At 39.1% G+C, this 21,856-nt stretch overlaps 1 protein-coding gene and 1 long non-coding RNA gene across 4 annotated transcripts; both read left to right on the top strand.

Moving 5' to 3' along the window:
* Window positions 1-116: 116 nt before the first annotated feature.
* Window positions 117-15,662, top strand: LOC118427271 (dnaJ homolog subfamily C member 3-like). Of its 3 annotated transcripts, none has more exons than XM_035836955.1 (13): window positions 117-305; window positions 2,767-2,880; window positions 3,527-3,651; window positions 4,239-4,313; window positions 4,808-4,951; window positions 6,373-6,554; window positions 7,546-7,665; window positions 8,163-8,268; window positions 9,864-9,984; window positions 11,016-11,148; window positions 11,957-12,105; window positions 12,700-12,856; window positions 14,697-15,662. In XM_035836955.1, exons 1-12 carry the CDS (start codon window positions 224-226, stop codon window positions 12,852-12,854), a joined length of 1,506 nt encoding a protein of 501 aa, XP_035692848.1. In that variant the 5' UTR covers window positions 117-223; the 3' UTR covers window positions 12,855-12,856; window positions 14,697-15,662. The 3 variants fall into 3 exon arrangements, with proteins under 3 accessions (XP_035692848.1, XP_035692847.1, XP_035692849.1); XM_035836954.1 differs by lacking the exon at window positions 8,163-8,268 and adding an exon at window positions 8,883-8,988 and having other exon boundaries at window positions 118-305; XM_035836956.1 differs by lacking the exons at window positions 8,163-8,268; window positions 12,700-12,856 and adding an exon at window positions 8,883-8,988 and having other exon boundaries at window positions 118-305.
* Window positions 15,663-17,908: 2,246 nt separating this feature from the next.
* LOC118427766 lies at window positions 17,909-21,816 on the top strand. Its single transcript, XR_004832574.1, has 4 exons — window positions 17,909-18,273; window positions 20,703-20,793; window positions 21,296-21,396; window positions 21,611-21,816. It is a non-coding gene; the product is annotated as an uncharacterized LOC118427766 (long non-coding RNA).
* The last annotated feature ends 40 nt before the right edge of the window (window positions 21,817-21,856 follow it).

Below are 21,856 nucleotides of genomic sequence, written 5' to 3'. Positions count from 1 at the left end.
CACAAAAAAATACATAAAACAATCTAATAATGTATTTTTGTTAAAATCTTGTAAGTTTGATAAAAACTAAGAGCTTCTATGGAAACATTTAACTTCATTTTGATATTTATGCGAAAATAAAAGTATAAGGTCATAGGTCACTATAACGACCAATCAGACGGTCCCACGACGGACTAGTCCAAAGTAGGAAGTTGTGATGTGTGATTTCGACTAGTGTGCCAAGATGTCTTGGGAAACGTTGGGCGTTTATCGCCTGCTGTCTTCGATTCCTCTGGTTGTCATCATCGTGAATCTTCAGTACGAAGGTAAGGAAACTCACGGACTGCCAAGATTTGTTTAAGTAGTGGAGGAAATACTTTGGTTTCCGTCTGAAATTTGCCATCCGAAAGGTGGGAGGGGGGCGGTCGGCCAGTCGTCTGCTGTCAGAACTCTGTCGCACTTCTTGTATATACCGTAGTTTCAAAACGTTTGGCCAAAGTGTTTCGTAAATCATAAGTAACTTTTCACATGGAATCGTTAAATTGTAAAACAAATCAAAAAGATGCCAGATGCGATCAAACACAAGTCATAAATTGCTATGAAAGACAAGCATATTCTGTTGTTGTTGTTGTTGATGTCCTTGTTTTACGTCTACTTCTCCGCTAGACATGGTCTCTTGGTGCTTTTTCTGCTGGGTGCTCTTAGATTTGTTGACCTCGCTGGTGCTTGTACACTGGTGCTTTGCATATGCGTGTTTGGGGTATTCTAGACCTGCTCGGCGAACCTTCTCGTGTCTTCAATGTATTTGGTGAACGCCAAATACATCCTTTTGCACGGGCAAACTTACCTCATAGGCCCTGTCAGACGTTGGTGGGGTCACGTGGTCTTTTGGTTACGTGTGCAACGCATGCCGAGTGCGTGCCCTCAGTCGGTTTTTGTCGCAAAATCGCACTTCGGGTACCTTTCGCATCCGTCGGAAATCACCGTCGGAACTTTCCGCTCTCATTCGGGTTCTTCGGGTCACACACGGAACACCGACCCGGGCGCTTCAGCACGGGCGATCCGACAACAATACCTTGGCCTACCGCCCAAGGGCTGACCGCACTCTCGGACCTCTCTCTCATTTAACAAAAGTGGTGTCGACGTGCGGTTTTCGGCATCATATTCGTCACTAATCTACCTACCCGGGAGATTACTGTGATTTTGGACACCGCTTTCGTTTTTTTTTCTATATCATCTCAAAGTTGGGACATACAAACATGGCGAACGCACCTTGAAAGTGACCTTCTTTCAGCGAATTTCTAGAACTTCCACACCGACTGACAAAGACGGCGCCTTCCTTTTACGCCCCTCTAACGTTTTCGCATGGAAAACAATTTACGCCGCATGTTTGGACATGTCTGAGAGGCAAAGTTTCGCCGTAGTTTTGAATCGGCAAATCGAGCCGCCATTTTCCCAAATGCCGCACATGAGGCGTTTTGTCGTAAATGGACCAGACCAAATTCTGACAGGTGTGTGCCCGTGTTTTGTTTGCTTCGTTCGTCAGGTCGCTTCACATTCCTGCTAGGGATACAACATCCATCGTTCTTTCTTGTTGAGGGATTCCGTAGTCTTCATATATGTTGTCAATTTCTTTCATTAGATGTTGTCTGGTGTTCTCATATTTTGGGCATTAACATATTCTAGTTTTCCGAAGTCGTAAAAAATATTATGATATGATTTTTACTTTTTGCGATCATATGCCTTACGCAACTTACAAAACTCGAGCAACGAAATTTACCCATATATTTGCATAGCATTAACTACACGCAAATATTACTCACTCAGTAAAACCACAGACAACGTTTGTTTATACTATTACATGACATATGCAAATTGCTCTTTCACGTTCTTTTGCTGACGTGTTCTTACACTTTTAATCTAAATGTCACAACGGTAAGACAACTTCTATAAAAAATTATATTTTGTATAACTCTACTTTGTTTTTCTGAGTGATCTGACTTTTTTATTCTGTCAGAAAGTTAACAATTTTTTCACAAGCATTTCCTGCATAGAAATATTGATTGTCTGTTAGCGTTAGTTATATAAGCCTGAGAATACTACAGCTGATTCAACATGCTCAGTCAACGAGAGTCAATGACTATATATACTTTTCTTTGCATGGTTTTGTGTAGAAAGAAACTGAAAGACCTGCAGTGGCCCCCTCTCTCTGAAAGGAGGAGGAACGCCCGCCTCACCTTTTCTACACTTGTTAATAACATTAACACACATAAACACACGCAGTTTACCTGCCCAAGGGCGTACCTGGGAGAGTCATCACCTTAATTACCAGACCATTTACGCACGCACAGACGCTTTTGATTTTACTTTTTTTTTTTCCTAGAACCATTCCAGAGTTGAATGCCCTGCTTGGCACAGTGCTAATTGGTCTTACCATTGAGTCTTTCCGTGCCCGCCCTAACCTGGGACCTCAACTCTCCTAACCCCCCCCCCCTTTCCCCCTCTGGGGTTGTAGTCTCCAAGCAGACCCTACGGTGCCTTAGAGATAGTATCAAAGCTGGCCAAGGACTTAGTATAGCGGCACCACCTGGTCTGCCTCCAGTGCCCGTTTGACTCTCTTTGGCCGGCTACACTCCTTGGCCAGCTTTAATACTAGTACTATCTCTAAGGCACCGTAGGGTCTGCTTGGAGACTACGGGGTTGGCCCTTGCGGGTCCAGGGGGGGGGGGGGTAATTTCAATATAGATAATATAGATATAAAAACAGATGTGTGTTTGTGATTTCCAGGGTCAGAAGGAGGAGCTAACCCTCAGGAGATCGACCAGCACCTGAAACTGGGAACGCAGCTGCTTTCAGCTGGCCAGTTGGCAGATGCATTGTCACACTTCCATGCAGCTATCGGTATGTTTTTTCAAAGCATTGCTCAAGGTAATCTAAGAAGAAATATTTCCATTAATTCAAATGGTATTACATACTAGTATGTAGAATACGGTATCGTGAGGCTTGTGTTCCAACTTGAACAGTTAAAACTGTAGTGTTCTTTTACATCAGGAATTTGATACCTGAGGATAATGCCCAAAGCTGCAATTCACTATACACAGAATCACCAGATTTACATCCCCTTTGTAAAAGATGAATGCAACTTGTAAGCAGCCATGGGGTTCAAACACTTGCTCTCTGGATTCTAATTTTCTTCCTTACCAACTCGCATGTAGTAAGTGTGGCCCATCACTCTGCTGGTCAACTCTGCCCAACATCATAGTGGTCAGCTCAAGTGTTAGGGTTAGGGTTAAGGTGAGGGCAATAGACCATTGTCCAAGCTATTGGGCCGATTGATTATTAGCCATTGGCCAGTTGGTACAACTTTAAAAGGTCAACTTGTCTGAGTCTCTGTCATCAACCTCCTACCACTACCATTATGATATAACTTCTTATAGAAAGCTTTACATGTAATCATGATCTGTAGCTGTTTTTTTGTGTGTGTTTCTATTTGTGTGTGTGTGTTTAAGAGTCACTCATGACATTGTACATTTTGTATTTTGTACAGATGGTGATCCTGACAACTACCTGACATACTTCAGGAGAGCCACTGTGTACCTTGCCATGGGCAAGTCCAGGCAAGCACTACCTGACCTGTCTAGGGTCATCCAACTCAAGCCTGACTTCACTCAGGTATGTCCAAAACGTCCTACATATTAAAATCATTAATATTCTATATTAAGCTTAAGTCCTTCCTGCACCAGATGGTGCATAGAGTGGTGCCCATCTCCGTTTCTGTAGCTCTTGATCACATAACTTTTGAGCAATCACAACAGCAGGGTGCTAGTCCACTGGTAGTGGCGTGTGTTCAACTGCCATACTCTTTCCAGAATGCCTACTAATAGGCAGAGAAAGCAGCTTGTACTATTTTGGTATGTCTTTGGTATGGCTCGGCAAGGGATCAAACTCACAACCTACCGAATGCAAGGTGAACACCCGCTTGGCCATTGCGCTGGCAACACTCTATATGCAATATCAATTTCCACATTGAAAAAAAGATAGAACAGTGATAGAATTGATTAGATGCAAAAGAAATATCCTTTTTTCAAAAGTCTTCTACCTTGAATGATTTGATTTTGACCCAACGGTCACTGAAACATTGGATTTTGTTAAAAATGTCTTTGTTATGAATATGAATAAAGAACATTATTATCTGGTGATTTTTTAACTGATGAAATTATTCACGGAAGACCTTTACCATGATTATGATTATTTTGCAGGCACGGGTTCAAAGGGCTAATGTATACCTGAAGCAAGGCAAGCTAAATGATGCAGAGAATGACTATATGGAAGTGGTAAGACATTTTTAAAGTTCTATTTTAAGGCAAAGATGGTACAAAATGCATGGAGAAGAAACTAGATTTTAACACCTTTGCTGTAAAGGCTAGTTTTTGTAGACTGTTGACTGTGTTTTAGAAAATGTTGTTTTCTAGACTTTCCAAAACTTTGTTATCAATTTTAGTTGCAAGGACAAGGCAAGGTTGGCAAACATAATTTTTATGATATACTGTAAATGCAGAAACTTTCGTGGTGGTTTAATGCTCACAGTTTTCTCGGTGGCCCCTTCACTTAAAGCCACCGCGAAGACCTTTCCATGGAATTAAGAGACTACAGTACATGGTGCTACCGCAAACTTAAAACCCACCACGAAAAGTCCTTTTCCACGTTGTTGCAAAATTAAATCCCCGCGAACTTAAATGCATTTACAGTACCGTTAAAACATTTCATATCATTCACATTCTTTTATCTGATGATTGATGATATTTGTATGTTTTTTTTGTAACTGTAGTTGAGAGTAAGCCCAAATCATGAAGATGCAAAAACACAGCTGGGATTCATCGAGCCCATCAGAGAAGCCGTACAGGAGACAGATGAGATGATGACACAAGGAAGGTGGAATGAGGCAATCCAGCTATTGACAGTTGCCATTGATGTGAGTAGTAGTAGTATACTGTATACAGTCAAACCTGTATTAGCGGCCACCTTTGCATAGCGGCCACCTGGCCATAGTGGCCACTTTTTGTCGGTCCCTTGGATTCGTAATGATGAAGAAATAGGCTTAGCGACCCCCTATACCACGCGGCCACGGCCACTCGATTTCCGGTCCCGTAGATACGAAAACATTGCCTATTGCAACCATACGGCGGCCTTATGTCACCTTATGGCGAGTTCAAAATAGTAGTTTGCGAGGAATTGGAGTTCCCAACAGGGTCATTTTAGTGATAGCGGAAGGTACACGTGCCTTAAGCGTTAAAGTGCAAGTCTTTGTCAGCGAATGTACCGATAGAGACAATGTTACTTGGTGAAAAAGAGTAGTGGGAACTGAAATCATGTGCAACTTGCTCGTGGTCAATTGATCTACATTTTCTCTAGAGTGGCCACCTGTCTATAGTGGCCATATTTCTCCAGTCCCTTGAGTGGCCGCTATAGACAGGTTTGACTGTAGTATGCAATAAACAAACCATGTAGTTATGGAAGAAATTTGATGGAAAAGAAGATAGTAGGGAAAAACACAAAGTAAAGGAATCATTATGTTTTGGTTGTGCTTTGAATTTGCTAAATCAGTATTTGTTACTGTTTTCTGACCAGGGTTCTTGCCAGCACATTTTAGCATAGTGTATGCTGTAATTTGTATGCCCTATATGCTGTGATTTGGGCCTCTTTGCTGTTTCAACCAGTATAGGGGCAATTCTGTTGTTTTGTCACACTCAGAGGTAAAAATTTTGGCCTTATTTCATAGAATTTGGCCCCCAAAATGCAGGAAATAGTGTGTATGAGGGTTATCAATTTTGACATTTTTAGGGGAGGATACCCCCATATCTAAGCCTCCTTACAAATTAACTATATACTTAAACCTTTAAAGGCATACTACGAAGTTTTTTGCGCTCAAATTTGAAATATTCTAGAATTAAGAAATATCAGATTTACTACCACTTTTTGTCACTTTTTGACACTTTTGTGTTATTATTTCACGTTTGCAACGTAAAGGATTAGCCTACAAAACATTCTGCTCTAGGCACGCTGTAACCCATTAACCTCCCTAGTTAGACCAAGGAGGTTTTCAACCTCCTTGGTTAGATCCTCCTGTTTCTACTTTTTGTTTTGTTGAAATATTCCGTAGTATGCCTTTAAAACTTGCCACACTAAGATGCCTCCTATGCTGTGAAAAGTCCTGGTGAGAACTTTGGAAGCAAAACATTTATTAAGGATTTAGTCTGTGTAACACAAACTGTGCTGTCCAGGGCTGTAACTGGCCCCTCCCTTAGGGGGCCGGCAGATGTTGGGCGGGCTGCTATAAGCGAGATTTAATCAGGCTAATAAGGATTGATTTGAACATTCCTGTATTTCCCCCAGAAATGCGTCTGGGATCCGTCGTTGAGAGAAAAGCGTGCACAGTGCTACATGGAGATCGGAGAACACTTCAAGGCCATCAATGACATCAAACCCACCACCAAGATGAGGCCAGACAACACGGAGGCCTACTTCAGAGTCAGCAAGATGTACTATGATGTAGGGGAGCTGGAGGATTCACTGACGTAAGTGGCACTGCACACAAAGTCTCTTTTTCAAAACATGAACTTACCCAGTAGACCCCAAAAGCTGTTTGCATCATAGGGGCTTTTGCTCACAAACTGTCATCGAACAACATTCCCTGAACCCAAAGTTTTGGATCATTACCCTTACTGATTTATGATAAGTAAGTACAAAATAACAGAATAAGCCAATTTTGTGGGGGTGGGGAGTCACAGAGGAAAGACATTAGCGATATCTAGAAATGTTTGTCATTAAGTCATAAACAATGCAATACAAACAAGCAAACAAAGTATTATATATCATTGTTAGTACTGATACTTGAAATATCTGTAGAAATGATATCTAACGTTAATATCTGCAGAAATGTTGTTATGCTACACCAGTAAACAGTTTCACAATAATGCCTTATATCACTTCTGGGTGTGAAATTTTTTATGAAACTGAAACAATAATAGCATATTCTACAGATCCATAATATGGCTTGTCTTTGGGCAATATAATTATGGACAACCTCAAGTAAACCATACACTGCCACATCTTCATGGGAAGTTTCCTTCTTCATTCATTCTTGACAGACTTGGATTGGGAGTGGTTCTTCCCGTGTCCTTGCTGAAGATGTGGCATAAGTGTGTACTGCAGTTTCATACTGTACAGTGTATTGCCTTCATCTGTCATTGACATGTAACCGGCGCAATGGCCTAGTGGATAGAGTGTTTGCCTTGCATTCGGTAGGTCGTGAGTTCGATCCCAGGCTAAGTCGTACCAAAGACTTTAAAAATGGTACATTCTTCTTTCTCTGCTTAGCACTCAGCATTCGGGAAACAGTATGGAAGTTGAACACACACCACTACCAGTGGACTAGCCCCCTGCTGTTGTGATTGCGTTGTGTGGCCCAGGGCTAAGGAAACAGAGATGGGCGCCGCCCTATGTGCCATCAGGTGCGGGAAGGGTTTAACTTTAACTTATGTCATTGACACATTGTCATTGTCACAGAGAGGTCCGAGAGTGCCTTAAACTTGACCCAGACCACAAGAGCTGCTTCCCCCACTACAAACATGCCAAGAAGCTGAACAAGCTGTACAACTCTGCACAGAACTTCATCAACGAGGGGAGGTAAGGAAACAGAAATTCCGAACAAAAAAATATTATGAATGTATCATTGTTGTATTTAGTTCATATACTTACCTTTAGCATTCTGTATTATCTTTTAATTTGCTTCAAGTATTGATTTAAGATATTGTTTGCATATTAGTAAAGAAGTTGTGTTGTTATACAAAATGTGTATTACCAGATATGATTACTTTTGACTCTTTTTGATAAAATGTCAACGTTGATTATAAACTAGGTAGTTATTGTGCCCCCCCCCTCAAAAGATTATCGATTTTCCCAAACACTACAATTCTCTATAAGAGATTGATTTTTAGGTATAAAATTCAGTGTTGAATATCATTGTGAATGTGAGCATAATTTCAAGACGTTACAAAATATATTATGGATTTGTAATTTACAATGTTAGCATTTTTTAAAACTTTTCCAAAGCAGACATCATGGTAGAATCGGTATAAGATTTAATACAAAGAGTGTGCGTAACAAAAACCTTTATCTTACAGATATCAAGAAGCGATAGTCAAACTTGAGGCCGCTTTAGAAGCCGAGTCTCAGATATGGGCCTTTGTCTTAAAAGCCAGGTCCAAGATTTGTAGATGTTATGCTAAGGTGAGAAGAAAAAAAGAAATGTATACAAAAAACACAAAGTACAAGTGTATCTCTCACAGTTTAAAAAAGGCAACAACGCATTTTCTCTAGATTTGATTTGTCTTTGTATGATTTAAGAATACAGTACAGTGAAAAATGCTCATAAAGACCACTCAGGGAACCGATAGAATCTGGTCTATATGGACAGGTGGTCATTATAGAAAGGATTCTAATGTTTGTGTCAATCCCTTGCAAAAGGGCTGATTCGTGCTGCACTGATGCTTTTTAAAAACTTTAAAGTTTTCATGCTATATTCATGCAGCATTGGTGCCTTCGGTCACACTAATTTACTGATGGGAAAAGTTACCTTAGAGACCATCAAGAAATGGGCACATTGGCCAGGTGGTCTTTATGGAGAGGTGGTCACTTGTACATGGTTTGACTGTCATTAAAGACTTAATAAAGACAAACTATCACTGAAAAAACAAAACAATATGCTTTGTTGTTCAATGAAGACTGTGAGAGACACTTGTACATAGTTACATGTAGTGACAAAGTACCTGTAGAATGCACAAGGCTTGTATTAAGTCACTCATTAACATGCATGGCTTGCTTTCTTCCTTCCCCCTTTGTAGGTATGAAGAAGCAATAGTAAAACTAGAGGCTGCGCTTAGGTTGGAGCCTGAAATATGGGCGTATGTGCTATGGTCCAAGTCCAAAATATGCAAAAGCTACAGAGAGGTAAGCTAGGTGGTAACACTCAACAGCATGATGATGCATGATGATCTGACCAATCAACAACTTACAACTGTGTTGTCTGTCTTAACCAATGAAATCTTTGCATCCTGATTGAATCATTTTTGAATGGAGTACAATTACAGCAGCATAATGCATGATGATCTGACCAATCGATTCTAACTGTGCCTGCTGTCTTAACCAATCAAAACTTAGTCTTGTGATGATTGGCATGTTGCATGTTTGTCTCATGATTAACATTTCTTATTCGTTCTACCTTTCCAAGTATCATAACAACTCATGAAACTGTGATCTACAATGTGTCTTACTTGCAGTTCTGTTTCAATAATTTTGTCTAACTGAGAGAATAAAATATACATGTGGCAGTGATATAGTAATAGAATTAGGCAACTGGAAAATTTTACTGGAGACTAGGCTAAGCATACATGTACATGTACATCAACGGTGTATGCACAATTTGTTTTCTTTGACCTTTCTTCTCTTTGCATTGGCTTATAAGCTACCAGTAGTATAAACTTGTTGTGTAGTCTTTTCCCTATATAGATCACGTTTTAATTAGCTTCCACTTGTAACTAAATTCTAATATGTGTACCTGTAATATTTTGCAAGACACTAACATATATAAGCATGATCTTGCATACTAAATTTTGATTTTATATCTACATTGGAGCTTGATTACTTGGAAGCGGACTGAGTTGTCAGCTAATTTTGTACAATATGCCATTCACTGTACTGTACACAAGATCTAGATATTTTCATTACCAATGTTTAGCTCTATATTTTTGTTGAAATGCATGATAGTTGATAATTATTCTATGTGAGGAAGGCCCATTCAAGTGCCCTTTACATTGTCTATGCAGTTGAAAGATGTCCCACATGCCATTAAGAACTGTGCAGAAGTGTTGGAAATGGATGAGAACAACATTGAAGCACTGGTGGACCGAGCAGAGACGTACATATTGGCAGAGGAGTTTGAAAGAGGTACACTAGAGCTACCAGTAGATTATATCTTACCTGGTCCATCATATATCCTATGCAGGTGTTCTTAATCTTGACAGTTCGAAATTTTGGGTGTCGCATGGGTTTTGCAGTTGTATTGCACTGGCTTCCATTGAATCATTTGGAACAATGCTTCATATGCGCTGCTGTCAAAAATTCAGATACCCTATTCAGACATTTAACTAAAATTGATGCAGATATGATTTTTATTTGAGGACACCAAATTTTCAACTTCAGGTATATTTCCAATTGAAATTTTGTGTTTTTCTGGGAGGGGAGGTTAATGATCATTACATAAATATTAAGATATGACATGGTGTATTCCACATCACCCTCGATCCCAGGCCTCCCAATGGTCACTACATGTACCTCTGGTGATGCAGAATACACTGTGTTGTATTCTATATAATACTGTTTCTCAATTTGGCACTCTTGAATGATAAACTGAGTAACACAGTTCTTTTTATAACAGTGTAATTTATTGACAATGACAATGACAATTATTATGTATACTACTTCCTAACCTTTTCTTTTTGGGATATATGGTTGTTAAATCAACAATCAAACAAAATGTTCATGTTTATATGGCTAATATGTTCGTCTAATGTTTATTGAAAGTGAAATTGACTGGATGATCTGCTTGACTGCATTGTTTTAAAAAGATTTTATATTTGTTCCAAAATATGTCATAGTTAGTAGTAGTCCTTTTTCACTAAGAATGACTGTATGTTCTTTATCTGTATTTAATGTTCCAAGAAATGTTGTACCAAATATAGTTTTTGGTGTGCACAACTGTAAAATTTAATATCAATATGCATGATATTTTAAAGGTAATTACGTTGTTAATTGTTGGATATTTGTCTAGTTAAATTCTAATAGACTATTCATATTTACCTACAAACATTTCAATACTCTGTCTTCTACCTGTCACAGGGCTGTAATGCCATTTCTTGTCACTAGATGGCGCTGTTGAGAATGCATCCTCAGTTTTTGCTATCTTTGTTTTTTCCCAGCTGTTGAAGATTACCAGAAAGCACACGACATCGACAACAACCTCAGACATGTCACAGAAGGCTTGGAAAAGGCCAAGAGGCTCCTCAAACAATCACAAAAGAGGGATTATTACAAAATACTGGGGGTCAAAAGGTGAGTTTGAAGAAACAAATAATGTGGCTAAACAGTTCCAGTCAAAATTGCTCAAGAAAACCACTTGGGACTGATAAAACATATGATCACTTTATATATATGAAAATGTTGGACAATTCATCTCCCACTGCACACGGAAAAGAAATCAAACCTATCAAATAGCTTAAGTAGAAATAGATTTAGATTAGACATTATTTCTCTTTTGATTTATCTATAGTTCTCATTTTTCTTCTCTGTAAAGAATACAATTATGTATAGCACTACTTTACTTTGTCTGCAATTAGCCCTCGGGTATGAATAATTTATTCTTGTAATAAAGATTATTATCCTTACTATAGACAGGATTCTTGATCAATAATAGTTTTAGTTATGGGGAAATATAGAACAATCCTGGCTGTCCATCACAATTAGCAGTTCAACCAATGATAGCATGGCAATTATCAATTTGACCAATGACACCGAATGGCTGCATGCATTTTAGATTTTGAGTGATATATCCCGCACACATATACATGTCCTGTATGCCGCACCTGGACATATCCGTGATAGCGTATTCCCCTGAAGTAGCAACTTTGCGCGTGCGTAGCGCACGAACCCGGGAAGTTAGGGACTTCGGCCTTGTTCGGGGGGTTCTTTTTGGAGGTCAGCAGCCAACCCTGGCACTTATAGCATTTTATAGTGCTGAAACTCTGGCAGTTTAAGGGTTAAATTTTGGTATCTGTCAGGAACACTGTGTATATCGTGAACTCCATAATTATGACAATTTCTATCCTTGGTAAGATTTAAGAAATCCCCTTTTTTTCCACAGAAATGCAAGAAAGAGAGAAATAGAAAAGGCCTACAGGAAGCTGGCAGCTGAGTGGCATCCGGATAACTTTAGATCAGAAGAGGAGAAAAAGATAGCAGAGAAAAAGTTTATAGAGATAGCAGCTGCAAGAGAAGTATTAGCAGATCCTGGTAAGTTCAATTTAAATTTTAATAGGTTGTGATTAAAAAGGAAAATATATGTATAGGGTTTACTTTTAGTTTCAACTTTTTTGTGTTAAAACAGTTTATTTCTTACCTATCTCTTAACAATGTGGTCAAGTCTAACTTTGTTGCTTTCTTGGGAGATTTGATTTATTAAGCTTTGTATTGTTATATAGAAAACTGCATACATTTTCAGAGGTAAAACATTTTACAGACCTCCGCTCTTTTTGAAAATAGGAACAAAAATCTGTGCGTAACATATAAAGATTTTGTTGTTGTGTTTTTAACTTAGCTATATTAGAAAAATACATACGCCTGGCCCAATAGTAATATTGACGAGAATGAAACAGATTGACTTATTAGTAATTTTGGATATAGAGGTGGATGTTTGGAGTCAATTTGGTGCTAACATTGAAAAAAATAGTTTATGACAGCTATTAACACAGGAGGCAAATTTCATTTCTAAAACTTTAAAGTTTAAGCCAGAGTAAGACTTGACTACATGCACTACTTCTTTCAACTCTTATCCCAAATGCACTGTCTTCTAAACCCTATCACCACCCCCTCACCCCCACCCCCCAGAAAAACGGCAAAAGTTTGACAATGGTGAGGACCCCCTGGACCCAGAGGAGCAGCAACGCAGGCAGAACCCCTGGGGTCATCAGGGGTTCCACTTCAACCCGTTTGGGCCGGGGGGAGGAAACGGATTCAATGGATTCAAGTTCCACTTCAACTAGAGGTGGATTAACCAATACCTCAATCTCTACCTTTAAGCACAATTATTTCACTGGGCCGTGCCTTTTGGTGACAAAATATTGCGGTAACTTCGGAAATTTTTCACTAATTTTCCCTAGTTGTCAAACTGCCGTACAATGTAGCTCTAGGCTAAAATATGTGACCTTGACCAGCAAAATGGCCGCACCGGGACTGTCATATCCTCAGTTATACTGTAAATGCATGTAAGTTCGCGGGGATTTAATTTTGCGGTAGCGGGAAAATGAACTTTTCGCGGTAGCATCATGCACTGTAGCCTCTTACTGTTATGGAAAAATAATGTTCGCGGTGGTTTTAAATTCGTGGTGAAGCGGCCGCCGCGAAAAACCGCGAACATTAATCCACCGCGAACATTTCTCCATTTACAGTATACAAATTGTATATTAGACAACTTAAGGTATTTCGGTTGGCTAAATTGGCATTTTCACCTTCCACTGTTTTCTTATCAATGAATTAAGAAAGAATGGAGCCGTAACGAATGTTGATAGATGGCCATGAAAGAATTCTAAATCTGATTTTGGGGGGCCAAATTGATGACGTCATCATTTTTATTGCCTCTAATGTTATTTTTTTCTATGACAAAGTACAGCACTTTGGTACATACCACTGTAATGAAACTTCGTTTTTCGTTACATAATGATGGAAGCTACAAACTCACGGTTGCGCAAATTGATATCTACTAATGATCGGTAGTAATTAGAAAATGTTTGTTTTCATCTAATTAAAAAAAATCAATTCTTAATAACTACAGATCGCTAGTAGATATCAGTTTGCGCAACATTGAGTTTGTAGCCTTCATCATTATGCACATGAAAAACATAGTTTCAAGGTGCTGTATTTTGTCATAGAAAAAATAATATTAGGGGTAATAAAACCTGATGACGTCATCAATTTGGCCCCCAAAAAATCAGATTTAGAATTTTGTCATGCCCATCTATCAATATTCGTTACGGCTTAATTCTTTTGTAATTCATTAATGAGAGAACTATGGAAAGTCAAAATGCCAATTTAGCCAACCGAAATACCTTAATTGGAAATCGCAGTGTTTCCACTGAACTAAAACCAACATACAATGATTACATGTAAGATTCATCCAAATGAGATTTGAACTGTTTGTGCCACTTTGTCTGATGCATTTTTGAAAAATGTTATGACAAAACTTTACCATCTAATGCTGCAAGCTGATAAGTGAATTTGGCAACCATTTGAAAAGTGTTTTTTTTTTTTTCAAATAGTCACCAACTATCACAGCCCAGTGAGGTACCCACTTAATTAACTTTCGTACTATACGAAGTTTTTGATTGCCCCTTGTACATGTACTATGTTGCCGCACAAAATAACACATTGTCAATATTCATTTATCGACAAATAGCTATTTGCTATCTTCTTCTTTCACTGACAACTCATATGTACATGGTTTTAGATAAGAAAAGGACCCGACCGGGATAATTGTACTAAATGTGTATCAAATTGTTCTGAAAAATGACCAATGTGAAACATATTACTACATGTATTACCTGCCATTGCTAGCTGTTAAAGTGTCACAGTGGTTGCCGTACTGACCTTTTTCATGTACATTTTGTACTTTATAGCCTGTGTTACAGATCGGGGTATTTACTTTTTAAGTTTTTCTGATATTTGCCATACAAACACAACTAATTGGAAGAATCATTCGGATAAAATTTCAAATAGCAGTTTTCAATCTTCTTCTTTCACTGACAATTTTATATGCACATGGTTTTAAACAAGAAAAGGACCCAACGTGGATAATTGTACTAAATGTGTAGGAACTTGTTTTCCCACAGAGAAGCGAGAGAAGTTTGACAATGGGGAGGACCCCCTGGACCCTGAACAGCAGGGGGGCGGGCACAACCCCTGGGGAAACCATGGCTTCAACTTTAACCCCTTCGGAGGACAGGGCTTCAACTTCAAGTTCCACTTCAACTGAACAAGCTACCTGCAAAATTTGTACAACGTCATCCTCGTAATATCAATGTCAGGGCTCGAAATTTGTGGATTAGGTGCACTGGTGCACTGTTGCACATAACTTAGACATTCAGATGCAGCGAAAAAAATTGCGGTGCACAATCTAATTATAAGTTTTGTCAGTTCCAGAGCTGAAATCTGAAATTCTATGGCTAGCTTTAAATAATTGATTCAAGAAACAGGCTTTGGCATTTTTTTACAGTTCAATGTGAAAAAAATGGTATGTTTTATAGTGCACAACTGTTACAGCACGTAAACTGACACATAGCTAAGTGCACCAGTGCACCCATAGTCAAAAATTAGGTGCACAGATCCAATTTTAGGTGAATGCACACCAGTATTTCGAGCCCTGTATGAACATGACAAAGTATCATCCTTTATTCATTTTATCCACCGCCACTTATGTTTAGACATGGCTTCAATAGTTATATTCTATCTCAAAATTGGCAAACTAAAGAGAGAAATAGCATCTTCTGTCTAAATATCACACCGCCGGTATCTGATCTTTCATTTGCTTGAACAATTAACTTCTTGTAAATCCAACCATTGTTAGGAATGTCTGTGTACTTTTGAAAGAGCCCACTATAATTATTTCTTCAGTCTTTTGTCCTAACTTATGATTCTTCTTTGTTGTCTTAATTTAGAATGTTGTGTCCCTTGTGTAATTTCAGTTGATATAAGAAGAGAGATTTAATGACAAGTATGTACAAACTCTAATCAGGTCTTGCATATGTGATTATTTTTCAGCCTGGTAATGAAATAAAAGAAAGGTGCTACGTGTGCAACTCTCTTGTTAGTGCTGCTCTTCATAATGATAGCCGTCTTTACTTGATACATATTTCCAAACCGATGCCTGACTAGGCAGTTTGTGAGAATAAAAAGGGTTAAATATTAATGATTTTAAGTTCAACGAAACACAAAAGAAATTAGTCATGTAATTTGTGTATAGTTTTCCTTGGCATATGGTTTTATTTTTCGTTCCAACCAACAGCCTGGCCAGGCCCCGGTTTAGAAACGTGAGCTAGAAGTTAGCCAGAACTATGTGAATTGGTGTCTCTGTTCACAAATTGTCATCTAACAATTTGAAAGTACATATCATTATTCAGAGTTAAAAGCAAAGTTTGTCAATGAATAGTGGTCAATACACTGTATAGTGAGAGAAAATTCTGGAAGCGGGAGGGGAGAAAGCAAACAGGTTTTTTTTTTTTTTAAATCCTGTTCAATTGTACAGTTGGGTACAAGGTCCTTGTTTCAGTCAAAATGCTTCAAAGGTTTGGTTTTGTTGATTGCAAACTTCTCAACTGCTGCCTGGGATTCAAATTATTGTCCATTTCTGTGGAAATTGTTTTCTGTGATATGAAGACTCTAGATCTTAACCTTAACTGTAAAGCGGTCATCTTGGGACTGAGCAAAATAGGGCTGTAGAAAATTTCACAAAATTTTTGTCAATTTATCCTTGCGGCTACACTGCTGTGCTACACAGGGATAAATTATGTGACCTCATTTGTGAAAACAAGATGGCCTCCCCAAAACTTACTTTGTCTTCATTTGCAGTGTTGCCACTGAATTGATAAAACAATATACAATGTATAATTATTATGTCAATTTTACATCAATTTGCTCCATTCGGAGAATCAAAAGTTTGACACCCACCCAATAAGAAAAGAGTGAGGACAATCCAAATTCAAGTGCAGCAAGCAGAACAATCAAGTTGAAAATTTAGAATCACATGTCTTTAATTTAGTGGACATAGAATAACTTAAAGGTTAAAATAATTTTGCAATGGCAGCCATTTACGTAGCAACAGCGCTGATTCATAATATTGCGAGTCTAGAGTTGGTGGCACTTTCATTTTGAAAAAAAAAACCTCTGTATACAACAGTAGATATAAATATTACTCTATTCAGGGTTTCTTTATTTAAGCTTGACATATAGATGTTGAACTAACTCAAAGACTTTTGGTTAGAAAGTCTATTCAGACATTGCAATGTGCATTTCTACATTGGATCAACAATCTTTGTGATGCTCTGAAAATGTATATATAGTAAGCTGATATTTCCAAGCTATGACTACTACTGAATTTGTACATAGAGAAATGACAACAAAAGAATTATTATTTGTTCTCTGCAAAGTGCTGGGCAGTATTTTGACTGTACATTAATGTAAGCTTTAGCCCCGGCATGCTCAATATTGTACAGTAAAGATGCATATGATGAACATTGATTAAACATTGCCTGGCTAATCAGCGTAAGAGTTCTTCTTTCATAATGATTCTTTTTTTATTAAGAAACCTTTTAGCCCTTAGGGGCTAATCTTCCAAGGTTCAATGAATATTTAATTTTCATTAAAAAAATTATTTTGTGATTGTTAATGTTAGTATCGCATGTATTTACATAAGCCAAGGGTCGGCCGCCTAAGAACAACTCTTAAGAAACTCATTGAGGACGAAACAGGGCTGGAAAGGGCAAGGGCTACTCTCTGCGATGAAAGACAAGCAGTTCTGGAGGACTAACTTCGTCTGCTTCACCTCACACGAGGATGAATGATGATGATGATGATGATGAAGATTATCATTCATAAATTGATCATCGATCATTCGACCATCAACCAACTTCTCTAAAGCAACCACCTGTCCTCAGCAACCATTTTTGCTCGGTCCCTTGAGTGGTTGCTCAGGACAGGTTGGACTGTACTTAGTGCAAAGTGTTAACTGGCTTTGTTTTAATTGATTTATACATTTTCCCATGACCAGTCTATTACATTATCCCGACAGTAGGTCTAATGTAAAAGACTGCATGCAAAAGACTTAGTTTTAATCCAATAGTCGGCTACCATCACACCACCATTTCCACTAGTGGGGGGTGCATCTGTAATACGGCCATAATACGCTATAATATGGCCAGTGACGAAGCAGTATTACGAAAACAATCAAGCCAAGCATCTAACATTTAGTTCTACTTCCTCATGCGTAGAGGGCAAGCCAGATCACCGTTTGATCCCACTTCATAATCATTATGAGAGCTTGTTTGATACCATGGTTGTTGAACTGTTTGCGGTACGTTACTAAAAGACCTTTGACCTACGTAACGTTATCTACGGGGGTTTTCCAGCACAGTCACCTAGACATTTCGTGTTTGCAAAGTGACACCGGGTTCTATAGCTTTAATACAACAATAGGGGTTTTGTTGAGTATATTTGTGCTTGTCCTTTCTTACCCTTTGCATTGAAACCAAAGCTCCCCTGTCAAACGAGGGTGGTACAAGCAGGTACGGCCAGAAGCGGGGACTTACGCCTTTTCTCTTGACAGTGTTTTCGGGCTTAACGGTCAGTTTAACCCCCGATTCGAAGATTAGAGACAATTGTTGGTGATAGCACAGACCTTACAAGACTGAACAGGTATGTAAGAGTGACGTTGTACCTTGACGATCTTTGATTTATTCAACAAGAACGTAGCATTTGAACTGTTGTTTTTAACGTAACAGATACGTACTGTAACAGTTGTCAATGTAAACCAAAAAAAAATTATATCAGTTATCTATTCACGACATTATGTTACTATTAAATGTAAAGGCGAAGGTTGAAGAGCTTCTGTTTGAAGATTTATGAACAGGTGTTCGTTTGTAAATGTGGACTGGTATAGGCGTGTGTGTGTTGGGGGGGGGGGGTATAGCAATTGAATCAAGGAGGTTCTAAACCCTTGGTCGCAGGTACAACTGAAGTTTCGACCCTCTGACTCCGTTATAATGACAGACTGAGACAACAACTGGCCACAATTGTATATTCTTAGCTAGCAAGTTTTTTATTTTGTTTTATCAACCTCTAGGTTAATAACCTACGTAGTCTAGCCACAAGTCTGAAACTGCCACGTCATCTCCGGACAGGGGAATTCCATGACAGGTCTAACTTTTCATCACGTGACGTTGGGTTTGTTTTGTTTGACGACTTGTTTGTGACCCTGTGTGTATGACTCAGGGTGATTTGAATTGGTTCAAAACAACACACGATATATTCATTACAAGATGCAATATTCTTGGTTCTTTTAATCCCCAGGTTTTCGGGCGTCCTTAGACGTATTTCACAATAAGGAGGCCTCAACTCTTTACTGTAAACAGTACTGGGGACAATGCAGACCTAACAAGATTGAACAGGTGAGTGTGAGGGACGTAGTACCTTAACGATATCTCATGTATGCAACAATAACGCAATATTTGAACTGTTGTTTCCAACCTAATGTCGTCATTAGAAAACCATATATCACAGTATCGACTCATGATGTTAGGTTACTGTTAGATATAAAGGCGAAGTTTGTAGAGTTTTTGTTTGAAGACTAATGAACAGGTGTTCGCTTGTTGATATAGTAGGTGTAGGTGTGTGTGTGTGAGGGGGGGGGGGGGGTCATCAACTAAAAGAAGGGGGTTGACGGAAACGGCTGCCCGGTCGGTCGGCGGAAACCGCTGCCCGGTCCGGTCCGGAGGTTGGTTTGGGGGGTTATGAGTGTACCAAATGTAAACAACATGGCTTGCTGTCGCAACAGTAATTCAGGTGCATTTCTCGTGTAGGCTGACCCTACGTTCAACAGTAGCACTAATATCGTAAACATTACAGTAATTACCGTAATAACGGCGTAATTTCGATCTTATACACGTTTACGGTAAACACCAGATTTCGGTGATGCCAGCTCATTAACGCTTATAAGGTCGATAACGAGCCGCGTGTCCTCACCGTAAGAACTGATTAGCGCCTTGATTTTGTTAATTTCGAAAATGTTGTCCCCAACACTAGTTTTGTATCTATATACTCTGAAACAAGAAAACTGTATGTTGGATTGATTGGGTTGTGTAATTACAATTAAATAATTAAAATTCATCGGAGGTTTTTGGCATTTCATTTGGCGCACATTAGGTCGTTGACCCCCAAAATACGCAGCGTGTGTAGACACGTGGATATGTGTGAGGCGCTTCTAATAGGGGAGAGTAGTAAACTTTATTATTACTTGCTCGTCGGAATAGCTTTAAACAAATAAGATGTGGGCATTGATCAGAGTATGAGTCATTCGTGTTAATAAGATTAATTGCTAATTAAAAAAAATTCTCGAGCCAATCATGGCCACGTTGTTTATCGCGGTGTTATTTGGGCTCTAGCCGCCCTGAGACTGGAGGCGATTCTGCTGACTTTTTAGTGCTTTGGCCACGAACACATTTCTTAAATCTTTATTACCTGTATCTACGGGTTTCTTCATTTCCGTCATGTGAGAAAATAGTATCGTGATCAATCAAAGAATTGCAGTTTCAGGCTGGTCTCATTAATATTCCGTCTACACGGTATTCAAAAGATGAATATTATTAATATTACCGACCGCTCTCCATGTGATAGCGCCCCGTAATCACGATCGGATTTACAGCATGTACACGATTACCCTCGTCGTAATTTAGATACAGAATACTACCAGCCGTTTTCCAACCAAAACCCCGTCCAAAATTTCGACACGATTTTGTATACGTTTATTCTACGATGAGTGTATGTTTAATATTGAGATTACAACGCTTTCTGCTGCAAGGAGACGCAGCTGCACTAGATACCTTACTCTGCTGCATGCAATGCTCTAAACCCCCTAAACCAACCTCCGGACCGGACCGGGCAGGCCTAGGGGTTTCCACCGACCAACCGGGCAGCCGTTTCCGCCAACCCAAAGGGGTGGTTCCGAACTGTTGGTCGCAGGTATAACTGATAGGTATAGTTTCGACCTTCAGGCTGTCTCTGTATGATGACAGACTGGACGACAACTGGTTGCAATTTTCGAAAGTTTTTGTTTTCTTTTGTTTTAGTATTCAGGTTAACCAATATAACGTCCTTGGGTTAACCTAGCCGAAGTCTGAAACTGCCACGTCATCTACGGACAGGGGAATTCCATGACAGGTCGGTATTTTTTCATCACATGACGTTAAGTTTGAGGAGTTACGTGTGACATTGTGTGTATGACTCAGGGTTTACTTAGTTTAAAACAAACACAGAACATAATACACGATACAAAGTACGTGTTCGGGCACATTGATGTTCATTTGAAAGTGCATGTAGCATTAGCCTCTTTACACACGTGTTTTGAATACGCTTTTTGGCGACGCCCTAGGGATGGATCCGTTAGCACATTATCGATACTATATAGACACATTCATCTAAGTTCATATGTGCGAATATTGTACTCAAACGTTAGGTATAATACATGTAATTGCATTTATTTCTGTTTCATGTAGCGGAGAAACAGAAGTTGTGGCGTTGATTGGAGATGCGTGTCACAGTAGAGGGGTCACTTTGCATACAATTGGAAGGTGCTGTTGTTCTGTAGAATATCGGTTCAGTCTTCGGGGGTCAAAGATTCATAGTAATTCTTGTATTATCAACTTAAACCATATACTTACAGAAACAACAAAAGTTGGATTTCCTCCTCTGAAAACTGGCCTCAGAACATCCGCTGAAGGCTTGCCTCAGAAATATTAATGACTAAGAAGAAAACTGTGACAGGTTTGTGAGATCTTTACTTTTTGCTACTTATTTAATAAAAGAAGACATTTAAGGCAACAATATGCAATGTAAAAGCTATTTAAATGTAAATGTATCATGCGCTATTGATAATGGCAAAAGAATTTGATACACAATTTATAAAAAAATATCATATTCCTAATAAACACAAATAAGCTGGAGTTTTTCAACTGTACATCATGTCATCCTCCAACAGCAGATGCAAAGAACACTTACAGAAGGGCTGCAGGGCCCTGAACACAGGAGACTTGGACATGGCAAAACAGCTGCAGGACGGCTGCAAAACCCCAAATACAAGGGACGTAAATACAACAAAAAGGGTGAAGGAAGGCTGCAGGGCCCTGCAGACAGGGGACCTAGACACAAAAGAACAGCTGCAGGAGGGCTGCGGGGCTCTGCAGTCAGGAGACCTGGATACAGCACATCAGCTATAGAAAGCCTA

Source organism: Branchiostoma floridae, chromosome 12 (genome assembly GCF_000003815.2).
Source record: "Branchiostoma floridae strain S238N-H82 chromosome 12, Bfl_VNyyK, whole genome shotgun sequence".
Lineage (NCBI taxonomy): Eukaryota > Metazoa > Chordata > Leptocardii > Amphioxiformes > Branchiostomatidae > Branchiostoma > Branchiostoma floridae.
The sequence above is the reverse complement of the archived record's forward strand: the minus strand, read 5'-3'. Positions and strand labels throughout refer to the sequence as shown.

Bases quoted from the DNA above. Each gene is read 5' to 3' on its own strand.
- LOC118427271 (XM_035836955.1), top strand. From the start codon at position 224: ATGTCTTGGGAAACGTTGGGCGTTTATCGCCTGCTGTCTTCGATTCCT. The intron at 4,952-6,372 runs GTGAGTAGTAGT...TATTTCCCCCAG, and splicing joins TATTGACAGTTGCCATTGAT to AAATGCGTCTGGGATCCGTC. The intron at 11,149-11,956 runs GTGAGTTTGAAG...TTTTTTCCACAG, and splicing joins AAAATACTGGGGGTCAAAAG to AAATGCAAGAAAGAGAGAAA.